Consider the following 16,262-nt stretch of genomic DNA (forward strand, 5'->3'; position numbering starts at 1 on the left):
AGAACACATCCTTGGGGTTGAGGCTCAGGAGCTTTCCTGCACGCTCACTGACATCAAGTGAGCCTCTGGTTGTTAGAGGACATCAGCCATGTTTAGGTGTCATCTGACAGTGAAATGGTACATTAACAAAATGGTTTATAGTGGCTAGAATGTGCTAACATGGCTTGGGTGTGAATAAGTATTTCACATTTTGGAAGGATCTTGTATTGTTGAGTTCAACTACATGGGATGTTTTTTTCTAGGAGGCAATGAAGTTGGTTAGTAATGACTGCCATTAGTTCAATTCAACTAGTATTTATTGAGTATTTACTATTTGACAGATATTGTACGAGGCCCTGGCAAAAGAACACTGAACTAGACCATCATGGACCCTGCTGTCATAGAACTTATAGTCCAGGGGTTGGCAGACTACGACCCATGGGCCAAATCAAGCCCACCACCTGTTTTTGTACTGCTCATGAGCTGAGGGTGGGTTTTATACTTTTAAATGGTTGAAGAAAAAGAGAAATAATATTTTGTGACACGTGAAAATTATAAGAAATTAAAATTTCAGTATCTACACGTTTTATTGGAACACAGCCCTGCTCATGGAATGCATGCATTATTTATAGCTGTCTTCTCACCACAGTAACAGGGCTGAGTAGTCGAGACAGCCACCAACTGAATGTCCTCAAAGCCTAAAATAGTTACCATCTGGCCCTTCACAGAAGTTTGCCTGCCTCTGGTCCAGCCTGCTGTGGGAAGAACATTTTGGGTGTTGGGAATCCCCAAGAAAGTGGGAAGCCCTTGTTAATAACAGACTTGGGAGCTTGGATTTGGCGAGGTGAGCAGCACAAATATATTATCTAAGGAAAAGACCCCTGGATTTCTGATTTTACACTTCTTTTTTTCTTTTGGATACTTGGTGTATAGAAGTGGTATTTCCAGAAATTAATTCTCTGCTAAAATATGTTTCTACAACTGAAGTGCCCTATGTTTCTAGGGCACATTGAAAATTCCAGACCATTCAGTCCTGAATGTTCCTTCAAATAATGGTGCTTGGGCATTGTTATCAATAATCAGCTGTGGATAAACCTTGACAGGATCAAAACTTGTTCCTACCTGCTTCCAGCCAAAAAACACTGTAAGGCACTGAGCATGGCTGAATTACTTTATTCATGTTTTGTCTTGTGGTATCTACCTAGACTCATTTGATTTGCTATAATCCAGCAATTATTGTAACTGGCTTAAGAATTCCTTACTCAAGAAGATATTCAAGATTTTCTATTATTTTTCCCTTAAAGGGAAGCAGCCCCTCGGTTATCTGTAATATACCTAAGTGCATCTTAGGTTAGTGGATGTCTTATCCACCTTTGTAACACAGCTTCAGCCATGTGATTTCTGTCGTCTAACAATGGTTGCAGCAACTTTGGGCATGTAATAGGAAGTTTCGCTCTTTATTATTTGTAGATATTGACAAAAGTCACTCCTGTATGCTGCCAGGTGATATGGGTAGTTACCAAAACTTACTGGGCTTCACTCTGGTGGATCCTGAGCTGTCACTCTTACAAAAAGGCCTTTACTGAGGAGTTCTGAGGTCTGCAAAGCAGTTCTTAAAAGTCTGAGAAAGAATTGGATCTGAAATAATCTGCAGATTTTATACAGCACTATTTTTCTGTTTTTCTTACCTTGTTGTCAAGAGCTTTCTGCTTAGTTATGTTACAGCAGAATGGTGTTTACCTTAGAAGCTACCTCTTTCATTTCTCTTATAGTGGCTTTTTTTCAAGCCACGCCAATGTCCTGGTTTGGCTGACAGGCACTAACTCTGCTGTGACTGTCACGTAAGGCAGCTCACAACATGCTACCTAAGATGTCCCTAGAAGTCTTAGGGTGCAGCCCTGGACAGAGCTGTGTGCTCTGTTGATTTCCTTTGCGAAATACCAACTCTCTAAATCATAACCAGAAAGTGTTAAAAAGAAAGCCCACAAGTTTAGCAAATGTGAAAGCATCTTATGACAAGTGCTTCATCCCTACAAATTGTTGGAAGAGATTTTGCATCTGTTCAGGGTTTTCTCTTTTGTTTGCTTCCCTTCTCTGAGCAAGTGCCTCAGCCTGCACGTGTGGGAAGTGGGCTCCGCCAGCCTCCTGGATACACCTACCAACTGGAGTGTTCACACGCACTTCAGTTCTTGCCCTACATCTTCAGTAGAATCCCATATCTGTCACCAGAAAAGATGTATTTGGCAGCAAGTAAAAAAATTAAAATAAACAAGTTAACATAGAGGCTTTCAAAAAAGTAATCCTCCTTGGATAGGAAACTTCTTTTGGTGACTCCTATACAGCCAGAATGATTGAAGTTTCTAATACGTTAACTGAAGAGAACCAACAAATAGTTGAAATGTAAGAGAGGTGCCTTTCTGTTAGTGTGAGCAAGTAGACAGAGAGGCTTCTAGATCTGGTGTCACTTTAGAAGCCAGCTTCGCAGCTCTGCCTCTTGACTCCTCTCGGGACAGCAGCAGAGGTGAGTTGGGCCACTGTGTGTGTTTGTGTAAGGAAACAGCCTCTCTTATGTTGCTGTGCAGTGGTTCTCAGTCAGGACTGCCTGTGAGAAATACCTGGGTGTTAGGACTGCCAGTGCCCAGGCTCCTCTGTAAACCAGTGTCAGCACCATCTCTGGGTGGCACCTAGACAGTGGTGGCTTTTTCCTTGGCGGTAAAATTTACATTGCAGTGATTTGCACAAGTCTTGAATATGCCACTTGAGAAATAGACAAATGCACACATAGCTGTGCACCCAAATCCCACCGACATGACCATTGAATCCCACCCCATACCAGATGGGCGTCACTGTCATTTGTGTCCATCAGATAAGTTGTGCCTGTTCCAGAACTTTGTATAAATGGACATTGGTGTTTTTTTAAAGGCTTTTTTCCCAGGCGGTTCTAATGCACAACCAGAGGTGATCAGCACTGAAGTGGGATGCCTAAATCTGGGTGGCACTTTATAAAATGTGTAGGAGACTTTCTAGGTAGTAATATTTTGCCAGAGTTGGAGCTGTGAAGTGTGGGGGTGGGTCACATCCATTTAGCCACAGAAAGTCATCCATCCCCCTTGTTTCCTTTTACATCTTGCTGAAATATAGTGACTTTTCTAAGCGTATATCGCCACTTTGAATTGCACACTGAAGATGAGAGATACTCTAGCACCTTACTCTAAGCAAATTTAAGCATGATACAAAATCAGATTTTTATCCTCTAATTTATCATTTATTATAGTTTTGTAAAATTAAGGCCCTCGGCCTGAACTCTGTACATTTGGAGTCTTCCCAGAAAGAAATGTTGCTGCACGTGGTTATGCTAAATTAGCAATTAATCTAAAAATGTTTAAACAGGTGAAACCAAAGTAAAAGCATTCTGAGAGCATGTAATACCCATGTATTTTGTAGATACTCTATGGAAAGGAAATAGGAACTGAAAATAGACCTTCATTTAAACAGGGGAATTACATGAACAATGTAATGCACAGTTACCTAAACTTAAGCAGAGTAAAATAGGGTTTTCCCTACTGTTTCAAAAAGTTTCAATATTTTTTGTTTCAAAGAAAGAACCAGTTGGTTAGGATATTTTAGCTATACAGGCATACCTCGGAGGTATTGCAGATTTGGTTCCAGACCACAACAGTAAAGCAAATATCACAATCAAGTTAGTTGCACAAACTAGTTGGTTTCTGGATGCACATAGAAGTTATGTTTAAACTAGTAAGTATGCAATAGCATTATGCCAAAAAAGGTACATACCTTAATTAAAAAGTACTTCATCGCTAAAAAATGCTAACCATCGCCTGAGCCTTCAGCGAGTCATAATCGTTTCGCAATAGTAACATCAAAGATCATTGATCAAAGATCACCGTAACAAATATAATAATATAGTAATATTGAAAAAGTCTGAAATACTATGAGAATTACTACATGTGACCTAGTGACACAAAGTGAGCGAATGCTGTCGGAAAAAGGGCACCGATAGACTTGCTCAATGCAGGGTTGCCACAAACCTTCAGTTTGTAAAAAACACAGTATCTGCGAAGTGCAATAAAACGAGGTATGCCTGTAGAGATATTCTGATTCTAGCACTGCATAAATTTCACCCACAGAGAAACATTGAATTGCTTTATTTTCCAAGGCTCTAAAACCAAAAGGAGTTGGATTCTAACTAACAGTGAAGTACTTCATAGGTTGATGTTGAGAGTGCAGAAATGAGAAAAATGTATCCCTGTGCGTGTGTAGAATACGCAGCAGCCCTGGAGACAGGGCAGCCACGGTGCAGGGGACGCAGTGAGCACCCATCCCCACCGTCGCCTCTCAAGTGACTGCAGACGTCCCAGCGCTAGTGGCCATCGGCTTCAAGAGCACTCACTGCCTGGTTGAGCTCGAGGTGTTCAGTGGGAGCCCCAGAGAGGAGAGTGTTCCCACCCTGCTTAGTTGGGCACAATTTTTAGTGAGCATTAAAGTAATATTTCAGCGCTACATACAGTGCTGGTTGTATAGTTCACCTGAATAATATGTTACCTATTAAAAGAACCGTGGCCCCACAGATAGTATTACAAGACTTCTAATCTGATGTAGATTGCTGTTATACCTGAATTTATACACAGTTGTGTGATTTAACGATCAGAACGATATTTGGGATCTGCAGTGTTAGTAGTGCAACCAAAATATTTCAGAGTTGGCATGATAGTGCATGTAGTTGGAAGCATTTGGTTTTTTTGTCTGTTTGTTTTTGGCCATGCCATGCGGCTTGCAGGATCTCAGTTCCCCAACCAGGGATTGAACCCTGGCCACGGCAGTGAAAGCCCGGAATCCTAACCATTAGGCCACCAGGAAACTCCCTGGAAGCATTTGTTTTTATTCTCCTCTCTTTTTAAGGGAATATAGGTTTCCCAAGAGGTGAGGAAAAAGCCTTCTTGGCCTTCCTACCCTTTCTTCCCTATATCCAGCAGCTCATCAAGCTGTTTAGTATAGAAAGCAGTGCTTGGAGGGATGGCCGTGCTAGCAAGAGTGTTTACGCAAGAGCGTTAATAGCTGATTGTGTTTCAGATCCACTGTTTTACTCTGGCTTACAGGAGGGAGCAGTTAATAGTTCTCATGTGTTTGTGTGCCTGGGACTCACTGGGGATTTTGTTTAAAATGAGAATTTACAAGCTACATCAAAGTCCCTTTCCCCAAAGATTATAAAACCTGGGGTTCAGGAAATGTCATTGCATTTTAAACTCCACATCTACACCATTGGTACTTGGTCTTGGCCAGATGTCACAACCACCTGAGGAATTAACAGTAAATGAATGAACTTTCCCTTAGAAATTCCAATTCAGATGCTCAGGGGTGGAGCCCAGCTGCATATTATGGGAGTCCACCAGTGAATCTGAGGTACAGCCGGGGTTGAGAAAAACTGCTCCATAATAAAACTGCACAGGTCATAGAATAAAGCTGAGTAAGGAGAGCACTGACTGTGTTGGCAAAGAATCCAGGTGAGGAGGGAGGGAGGGGGTCATGTCAAACATGAAGTGTGTGAAAGTAAGTCTCCAGCTCAGAAAACAGTTTTCCACTTTTTATGCAGATATTTTAATGTTGTGTATGTATAATCAGTTTGCTTAAGCCATAGCTAAGGTTTCTCACTGACATGAGAAATTTTTGCTCCTTCTTCCATTGTACTTAGCATATTGAGATGACTTCCTGTGTATAAAATTCTTTTGGGAGTAAGTAATAATACCACTGGGTAGGGACTCATAATGTAGCGGCCTGAAAAAGTTAAAGCGTCTATTAAATAGTGGCCCAAAACCTACTCAGTCCTCTGCAGTGCAGTCTACTTATGGTCCAGTGTCTGTCATGGTATATTATATTAACCTTGACTAGGGAAATGGGAACATTGGTCCTTGTTTCCTAGCTGTCTAGAAATGACATAAAAGGTAAAAAATCCTGTCTTTTTTTCTTCATGTAAAGTTAAATTTTCTGAGAGATAAATTAAGGAACCTAATTAACTTTTAGGCAAGACTAACAGAAATTGGAGTTATTACTGAAGAGATCCGTAACACTTTAAAATAGTTATGTAGATGTGTGTGCTGCAGTGTATGTAATTCCTTTGTGACACAGACATTTAATAATCTTTTTAACAGAGAATAATGTTATGTTGAAATTCACCATTCAATATTGCTATTTTAAAATATTCCCTAAAGGATTTCAGCCATTGATTTTTTTTTAATAAAATAAGTGATTCTACATTATATCATTATTATATCATTATTGTTATTGTCATTATTTCTTTTCACCTGAAAATTGGTTGAAGTTTTAAAACATCAAGAAAAGAAAAAAATGCATAGTTCTCTAAGTTATTATGTCAAGGACAGTATAATATTTTCCGATTCTTACCTTGTTAAATGTTGTTTTTGGTATGCAAATTTTGAAGATTTCTCTGCATCAGATAATGTTGGAAATAGTACATCTTTTAAGAAAATCTTTGCATACTATAATCTTTTATATGAGACATCTTTTACAAGAATATAGACTTATAAATGATCAGATTTTATCTTGGCCTTTTCTATCTTCAACAGAGCATCAAGAAGAAAAATACGAACAAGCAGGAGATGAGTACGTACCTGAGGTTCATCGTCTCCCGCATGAAGGAGAGGGTGAGTCCTGTAAGGGGGGCTCTCAGAATCGCCTAGAACATATTTCACTCTGGCTTACTCCTTAAAAGTTAGTGACTGACAAGGAACAAATATGCATAGAGCAGTATGAGGGGTGGAAACCACTGCTGTCCCGTTTCTTTTGTGCAGTAAATAGTTCTATAAAAGGCTTTTAAATTTGTTTTGTCTTTGTTTTCAACTCAGGCATTTCTTTAGCTGTATTAGATTAGAAACATTTATATTTTAAAATTCCATTTATCAGAATGAACATTTTCATTGATAATTAGTGTTTAAAATGAAATTGAATTTTCCAAAATAACTGTTCTTTCTATTCAAACCTTAAGGAATGCCACATTAAACTATAGTGCATGTACATTTTTCATTAAGTTCTAAAGTACTTGTTGTTTAGAAATTGATGTTTTACCCCTCTCTCTAGCCACGTTTAAACTGATGTGTCTCATGACCTTTCAGGCTATTGACCTTAATAAAAAGGGGAAGGACAACAAACACCCCATGTACCGGCGGCTGGTGCACTCGGCGGTCGACGTCCCTGCCATTCAGGAGGTAAAGCTCCCTGACAGCACAGCCCTGGTCGTGCACCTGCCGCCCTCCTGCCTGAGCAGCTGCCCTTGTGAATGGCATGCACTCCCTCTAGTGCTCTTTAGGGGTCATCTTGTAAGAGGCTTGGTTTTCAGCAGCCTGTTGATTCTTGACACTTGCTGCTTAAAGAAAATGCATTGTTAGCCTGGTCAGTGTAATGTTCCAGATGTAATTAACATGTGGATGTGGTTTCCTAGTTTCAGAAGCAGTACTTAGGAGTTTCTCTCAAGGGAAGATTAGAGCATAGAACTGATCTAGGATCTTGGGAAACACAATGACATGCACTTGAACAAAACAAAGTTTTAACTAGAAAACTTTATCCTTCTTTAATGAAGTTCTTATTTTTACCTACTCTAGCTGAGGATTGTTAATGGGTTGGTTAATATTTAATTACAAATTGCAATAAAATCCAGTGAACACTTTCTGTTTCCAGTTAGCTTTGCAGATTTACTAATTCTGTACCTATGTATCGTTTTGAAGTTTTAAAATCTTATGGTTGGCCATAATAGGGAGACCATAGGAATAATTTAAAATCATCTTACTCATTTCTTAATCTGCTTAATAGCTGAGGAAGAATGAAGGTGTATTATTTCAGTGGAAGAAAGGGATAAATGAAGGTTGTTCATAAAAACGAGCAATTTAAATTTTACCTCCTACGCCTAGATTGTGTGTCTTCAGGCGTAGCCTCTTTTCCTGACTCTGAGCCTCTGAGAACAATGAAGAACTCAGCTGCCCTTCCTGCCCTCTCCCTGTGTGGCCCCTCCCCACGTTCTGCAGTCTGATCCTGTTGGGTCCATGGAGCACGCTGGCTGGGCTGATGGTGCCTTGTTAGCAAGTGCTGACCATGAGCAGAAGCACCACAAAGAAAATGAAGAGGAAGACGTGATTTTCATGCTTTCAGGAGCTCACAGTCCAGACCAAAATACAAGCTATGATGGTGCTTGGGGACTGCGGGATGTGGTTGTCCCCACCTGGGTATAGGCAGGTAGCCTGGGAGCGCTGCACAATGCCAAGGCCTGAGCACCTGCGAGCCCAAGGCCATGAGAAGTTCAGGGTGGAGTTCAGATATCAATATTCATAAAAGAGCCCTGTGACCCTTGATGCCAGACAGAACCATCATTTGCCTTGGTGCATAGAGGACCTCCTAGGACTTTAAAATTATTTATACATCAGCACCTAATCCCAATTCAGAATTATAACCGTATCTTCTTTGTGGTAACGGCAAACTGTCACAGAGGCTAACAGCTCTTCTTTCAATTTTTATTCTCTTGAGTTATAAAAATAGTAGATATGTAGTTAGGGTCTCATCAACCCCACTGACCAAAGCTTTCGTTATTTACAGTGCTTAGCAGCAGCTTTTGTTATTACAGAATGCGGTGTTCACGCTGCAGAGTTCATGCTAGTAAATAAATATCGGGGACAACGTGGCTGCAGGATGTGGGCTCTGTGCCCTTCACCATCCTGTAATAGTCTAACTGCAGACGGAGTTGTGGGTTTCTTTTACGCACATTCTGTCAGTACCATGGGACACAGGAGTAGTCGTAATGCCATTCTGGAAAATTCGCCTGTTTCCTACACTCTAACGCTGTAATGCCGACAGGTGTTTTCACCATTAACCCTTTGCCATTTTGTTGTTTTCCCTCTGCAGAAAGTGAACGAAGGGAAGTACCGAAGTTACGAAGAGTTCAAAGCTGATGCTCAGTTGCTTCTCCACAACACAGTGATTTTCTATGGAGGTTGAATATTTTTTGTTTTTTTGTTTTGTGTAGTTTTTTTAATTCATACCATTTACATTCCATGTCGAGAAATATCTTTTATAAAATATTACATTAAAACAATACCTGAATGATCTGTAAGTAAGTAATAATGTTAGGGTTTAAACTTAAAAATATTTGGTAATGGAGTTATAGCTTATAGAATTGACTGGCCAAAAGCAGAACTCTAGTTACACTAAATAATATTCATGGTTTTATATATAAACTTATAAACTTAGTTGAAAGGCTTTTTAGAAGCACTTTGATTACTTTTGATTTTCCACATTAATAGCCCCTCATTCAAAAGTAATGAAAGAGGTCCCTCTGTACCTAGAGTATTATGTTATATTGGATATAAAATTAAAGCTGCTGATAGCATTTTCTTTTACTGCCTTAATTTTATTTTAAATATACGTTTTTGTTTTAAACGGTATGTGTCCACTTTTGTTAAAAATGAAAGAAAATTTAAATGGCTGTATTAATTTTGATAGTCTTGTGTTTCTAGATCACTGGTAATAGATACCTGTCTTTAATTACAGCAGACAGTGAGCAAGCTGACATAGCAAGGATGCTCTATAAAGACACATGTCATGAGGTACTATCCACGCCTAATAACTAAACTCTTGCTGTATTCCACATTAATCTATTTCAGAATTCCACTCTGATATGTACATTTTAATTTTGCCATTTTCTTTAAATATAATTTTATTTCCATGTATGACATACATGGGAAATAACACAAACAGAGGGAAGAATTCTGGCAGAACTATTTTCAGAGAAATCCTGGGAGTTAGATTAGTTACTAAGTAACTTCTACTAGTTAGAAGAAACAGAAACTTTGTTTTCTCCTCTTTAACTACCCTAAAGAGTATTAGTTATATAACTACATGTAAATGTGTTACACTGGGCAGGCACTCAATAAACATTACCCTCTGGGAATGAAAGGTTCAAATTTGAGTTCTTACTACACTACACAGGCAAAAAAGCGTCCAAACAACAGCATTCATATTTATACAATAAATGAAATATATATTTAGGGAAGGATTTTTTGGGTGGTCTTTCTTATTTGAAACACTCATCTATAACCATACTATCTTTGCAAAAGTGTCTCAATTTATATAAAAAGTTTTGTTTCTTGATTCCATTTCAAATATGACTTTTAAAAAATTCGTTAAACATGTTTATTGAGTGTCTACTATGTGCTGTGTTAGGAGGAATAAAATGGGAATCAGGATGCTGGCTTCCTGCTCATACAGTTGTATTCTGAAGAGGGAGACTCAAGAAAAGGACAGACAAAATAGGTTTCTTTACAAGTTATAAAAAAATGTTATGAAAGAAAATAACACTAAGAGAATGAGGCAAAGTAGGGACTGCTTTTATTGGTAGTGGATATTTTATATGGGTAGATCAAGAGACATTTCTGAGGAAATAGCCTTTAATCTGAGTGCTGAACTGGAAAGGTATCAGTGAGGCTGGGGAAGCAGAGGTCAGATGCAGTGGCCCCCTAAGGAATCTGTCCTCTATTCCAAGTGCAATCTGGGACCTTCGGGAGGTTCCAAGAAGAAAGTGGCAGGCTCTTCTGGTATTATTCATTGGAAAATTAGAATTTTAAGCTTAAGGGACAAAACTGAAGACTGTATACATGAAAGAGAATGTTAATTTGCATGGATCTATTTTATATAGTTTCATGCATGTGTGTATTTTATGTAGGCTAAATAGTTGATTTTCTTTTTCAGCTGGATGAATTACAACTTTGCAAGAATTGCTTCTATTTATCAAATGCTCGTCCTGACAATTGGTTCTGCTATCCTTGTGTATGTAAAATTTTGAGATTTTTTTTTTTAACCTCTTAAGTGTCTGATGTCTTACTCTAAGTTTATTTCCAATTTGCTTGAAGATTATAATCCTTCTAAATATTTTTCTTTGTGTCATAGTATGTATGGTTTTAATGAGTATAAAAACTGAAACATGAGGAGAACAACTTGGGATCAGTATCCATTTGTGACTTTAAAATGAGGACCCTCAAGAGTAGGAATAAACATGGAATCCCTTAATATATAAAGTAAAAATTTGCTTTTCCTCTCATTCTCTCACAAGAAATCTAAGTCTTTATATATACTTATAGCTGTGTGATTGCCCCTAAAATGGCATGATTTCAAGGAGTGTTCCAGGGGCAGTTGCCCACCCCCGGCCATGGTGTAAGAGCCTGCCTGAGAGCCCCTACTCTCCGAGACATTACTGTGCTCCTCAGTCACTTGAGGGTCTCATTAAAATTTGCATCTCCGACTTGATAGATCAGGAGGAGGGCCTAAAATTCTCCCCTTTCTTATAGGCTCCCAGGGTTGGACTGTATTTCGTGAAGCAAAGTTAGGGTGTTCTGTTTGCCACTGTTAACACTGTTGGCTTCATTCCATATGCCACAGGCTATTGAGATTCTTTTCACTGTCTTTTCTGCGAAATGAAGGTCCACATTGCTTATGCAAATTTTAATTTTTTTGGTGTTTTTCTTGGAGGCAAAATCAGTCAATCCTGGGGTGGGGGTAAGTTCTGTGTGCTTAGGAGTTAGAAAAAAAAATATTTTCAAAATAATGGATTATGCTTGACTGAGTAGTTCAGTATTAATGATATTCTTGTATTTAATACTTTAAAAGTAGTATGACAAGGTAAAACATTTTATTTCCAGATACCTAATCATGAACTGGTTTGGGCTAAAATGAAAGGTTTTGGATTCTGGCCGGCCAAAGTCATGCAGAAAGAGGACAATCAGGTTGACGTCCGCTTCTTCGGTCACCACCACCAGAGGTAATCATGTGCAGCCATCACCCCTGGGCCTCCAGGAGTCGTGGGGGGTGCCCAGTCCTGCTTTACCAGTGCTCTGGGGGCTTTGCCATTAGAAACGGTGTGAACTGTATTTCATTTTATTTTTTTATAAATTTATTTATTGTATTTATTTATTTTTGGCTGTGTTGGGTCTTTGTTGCTGTGTGCGGGCTTTCTCTAGTTGCAGTGAGCAGGGGCTACTCTTCGTTTTGGTGCGCGGGCTTCTCATTGCGGTGACTTCTCTTGTTGCAGAGCACGGGCTCTAGGTGTGCAGGCTTCAGTAGTTGTGGCTCACGGGCTCAGTAGTTGTGGCATGCGGGCTCAGTAGTTATGGTGCACGGGCTCAGTTGCTCCGCGGCATGTGGGATCTTCCCGGACCAGGGCTCGAGCCCGTGTCCCCTGCGTTGGCAGGTGGATTCTTAACCACTGCGCCACCAGGGAAGCCCTGTAGTGTATTTTAAATTAAAAAACAAATCAGCACATAACTTGACTGGGCACCTAACAGTGCTTTCTATACATGGTATTTCAGATAATGGTTACTAAACAGGACAGTTTCAATAGTTGACACTGTTGAGTTCCGAAGCGTGTTAATGGTGGAATTGAATCCATGTTAGGAGTTAAGTGGAAGGCTTCTCAGGATGTGTTCATTTCATAGAATTGTAATATCATTACGGTAGTTTCAACCGTACTTTCAAGGTTCTGTCAAAGCCATAGACAAAAATAATCAACTCAGGAGTACAGGAGAGTGTCAATGTTATGATCTAAGAATGTATATGAGGGAAAAATTTGACTTAGTTTTTTGAATTTCATTAAATAAACAGTTAATTTAGAAAAATGAAGAATTCAGTTATTTTTAAAAACCATACTACTAGATGAGAACAATCTGATAATCAGAATTTTCCTATATTTTCTTTTTTCACTAATTTTAAAACAACTTTATAGTATCTTCAACCATGAGTGGTATTTTATTAATAATATGAGTGAGTTTGTTTTATATCATTCAGTATATACTGTGCAGAAAATATTTTAAAAGAATATTTGAGCTGATTTACTTGGGTCCTTAGAGTAAGTTTGTCATCTGAAGAGGGAATTAAAACAGAAAATTACATTTCCAGAGTCTTTTTCCCCCAGACTTCTTATTTCTTGGAAGATTTTATCTAAAAAAATTATGGACAGATGGGACTCTAAGGACTTTATTTTAGAAAATAAAAGATCTACAATTTTACTATAAATACAATTTTACTATGAATCTTTTTCATTTGCTTTTCCTGGTTACAATATACCCAGCAAGATATTTGAAGTGAATGATGGGGACATACCTTAAAAATGATACTCTATCATGTTAGAATAATTGATATATTAAAAAATGAACTCTATAAAAATAATAGAGTTTTAATTACTTAAGCAACATGTTATATACCAAGAAGAGATGGCCTATAAGGGCCCCCAGCTGCAAGTTTTCATTAATAAATACTTTTTTAAAACTATTGTAAACATTTTTTAGTGTGCCATTCAGTGGTATTAAATACCACATTGTTACGCAGAGATCACCATGAATAAATACAACAAATATTCTTTAGCCAGTTTATCATGTCTCTACACTTAGGTGGGAGAAAAAAAATTTAAGCAAATAAATGATTTTGGATCAGTCCCTCTGTATGCTCACACCAGAACTTGCTGCTCCCTCCCTAGACCCTGAACCCTGAGCAGGTGGTAACGTTCAGGGAGTAGATGCCTGTGGTCCTGGTAAGTACAGGCAGGGTTTTCATAGGGTATGCAGGGTTCTGCCTGTCAGAGGAAAAAAAGGTAGCTGATAGGGTCTGACTGTCAGCAGGGCTAAATCTTTCTGCTGCCTGTAGTTGGAGGGAGCAATGGCACAGGGAAGAAAGAAAGGGGACATTTTGGGTTCATTTGCCATCAGATCACTGAGCCATTTTATTGTGCATATATTCAGAGAATTCCGGATTGACAGATGTGTAGGTATAGCCAGATTCGATTTTACCTCTTTTTATTAAACTTACTGTAAATTGTGGGGTGCAGTTTGCCTTTTATTTTTAGTGTAGGTCAGATTGCATGCTCAGTGATACTCTTTAAAACTGAAATCTGATTATCTACAATAATGGAGATGATTAAGAGAGAATAGGAATGTTTTTATGAATTGCATTGAGACTTAAGTCTCATGTTACAAATAGATTCAGTAGATTAGATCAGTAGATTAAATTCAATAGATTAAAGGCAGTGGCCATGTATGTAGAAGTGCCAACCTAATAATTAGGCACAGCGAGGACCCTCACTGGGTTCCACCTGGTAATAGATAAATTGAATAAATTTAATAAATTCAGTAGATTAAATAGATTCGATAGACTAAATATATCCAAGGGATAAGATTCTCTCCTAGGTCACAAGTTGATTCCAGGTAGTCAGCACTGCTTATAACAGAAATCTCTCTCAAAAAACATACTGGTTTTAAAAACTGTTTTAACACTTTTATTGATTGACTGGTATGTAATAGGTGCTCAATAAATGTTTGTTGACTGAAAGAGTAAATATAATATAAATACAAGATCTAATGGCAAGGAACTCTTCCACAAGCAAAATTTTATTTGCACTCTTTTTCAAAGTGTAGTTTACTTTGGTTTCTAATAAAGCACTGTCAGATGACACTGTTAATGTAATATTTATAAATAAGTTCAAATTTAACAATTTCAGTTATCATTACCATATAACTATGGATTATTATATATTTAAAATGTGCTTTTAAATTCTAAAGCAAACAGCTTAGTTTGTACAAGCAAGTTAGAAGTCTACATTTTTGGCTTTAGGCATATGTGCCGGGATTCAGTAAGATCCCTTCAGAACAGTCATAGGTCTAGTATTTGTGAAACTCCTAATAAGACTGAAAAGAGCAAATCTGTGTATTCGCAGTGCTGGATCCCAACTTGTACCCTGTGCTCTAGAAAATGTCTTATTAACTGTGGCTCACATGTCCTTATATTTTCTTATTTCATTTGTGACATCCCTTCTGCCTAGAAGTCCTCCCCTTATATGGTCCCCTGTTTAAATCTTACTCCTCCTTCAAGATGGAGCCCAAATGAAACCTGTGACCACTCACAGCCAAAACCCTCTTCCTCTCCAGACTACCCCAGAGTCACCTCAACTCTGTGCTGCATTGTTTTATCATTGTTTCTCAGTTAAAGGCAGTGGCAATGTATATAGAAGTGCCAGCCTAATAAATTAGGCACAGTGAGGACCCTCACTGGGTTCCAGCTGCTAATTAATAGCTTTCCTTAACCCCATTTTGGCAGCATCTCTGCCAGCTGTCAAATGAGGCGGGAACAGTCATAGGTCCCACGCACTGTGTGCTTTGTGGTACCTTCCACTGGCACACGGTAAGCCTTGGTTGAGCTGGATGCTAATTTAAGTCCAGTCAAGCGATTAGCACCAAGGAAAATTTTCTTAAATTTCTAGCATTCTTCCCAATAGAACCAAATGTAGTTTTAGATCAACTTATGTGTTCGCAGTTGAGTACCTGGTTGCTGAATGATACAAACGGTTTTCCATTTGTTGGTCATGGTTCATCTGATGAATAGGGATGTGATGACTTACTAGATACTAGTTGTTAGATGCCCTCATTTTGTATGTAAGTGTCTCATGAAAATTTCTGGGCATTTACAAATGATTCTATAGTTCTAACATGCAAATAGCTAGATTTTGAATAATTTACAGTATTCAAAACAATGAGATATTGAACATTTTAAAAAGAGCTGTGAATCACTCCCATTCTGAGAACTTTGCTTTGATGACTGTGAAAAACAAATGTCACTTCACCTATTTTCTACTTGGTAAGAGTTTTTATTCAAGCCACAAATTGTACTTTACAATGGGTAGAGTTTCTACCATTTTGGAAATTTCTTCTTCTTCTTTTTTTTTTTGATGTGGACCATTTTTAAAGTCTTTATCGAATTTGTTACAATATTGCTTTGTTTTATGTTTTGGTTTTTTGGCCACGAGGCATGTGGAATCTTAGCTCCCTGTGTGTTGGAAGGCGAAGTCTCAACCACTGGACGGCCAGGGAAGTCCCTCCCATTTTGGAAATTTCTAACCATCCCTTTCAATGTTGTTCACAGGGCCTGGATTCCTTCTGAAAACATACAGGACATCACAGTCAACGTTCACCGGCTGCACGTTAAGCGCAGCATGGGCTGGAAGAAGGCCTGTGATGAGCTGGAGCTGCATCAGCGCTTCCTTCGTGAAGGGAGGTTTTGGAAGTCTAAGAACGAGGACCGAGGGGAGGAGGAGGCAGAATCCAGCATCTCCTCTACCAGTAATGAGCAGGTGCGAGGCGCCAGTGAGAGCCTGTCGGTTCTTGTTCTGCATGTGCAGGTGTCAGCGCACACTCCTCCCTGGAATGAGCAGACTCTGACTTTCCTTA

General features: G+C 38.8%; 1 protein-coding gene across 22 annotated transcripts in view; it reads left to right on the forward strand.

Moving 5' to 3' along the window:
• Positions 1-16,262, forward strand: part of ZMYND11 (zinc finger MYND-type containing 11) — a 128,154-nt gene that overhangs the window by 98,313 nt on the left and 13,579 nt on the right. For 14 of the 22 annotated variants that reach the window (XM_082386072.1, XM_082386056.1, XM_082386065.1 and 11 more), the window contains 7 exons: positions 6,582-6,659; positions 7,128-7,220; positions 8,905-8,992; positions 9,550-9,605; positions 10,747-10,824; positions 11,694-11,812; positions 15,958-16,165. In XM_082386072.1, the coding sequence (XP_082242198.1) occupies positions 6,582-6,659; positions 7,128-7,220; positions 8,905-8,992; positions 9,550-9,605; positions 10,747-10,824; positions 11,694-11,812; positions 15,958-16,165 (720 nt within the window). The remainder of the gene's footprint in view (positions 1-6,581; positions 6,660-7,127; positions 7,221-8,904; positions 8,993-9,549; positions 9,606-10,746; positions 10,825-11,693; positions 11,813-15,957; positions 16,166-16,262) is intronic. The other 8 variants (XM_082386058.1, XM_082386068.1, XM_082386061.1 and 5 more) reach the window with 3 other exon arrangements.

Source organism: Balaenoptera borealis (assembly GCF_965194805.1).
Source record: "Balaenoptera borealis genome assembly, chromosome: 3".
In the NCBI taxonomy this organism is placed as follows: domain Eukaryota; kingdom Metazoa; phylum Chordata; class Mammalia; order Artiodactyla; family Balaenopteridae; genus Balaenoptera; species Balaenoptera borealis.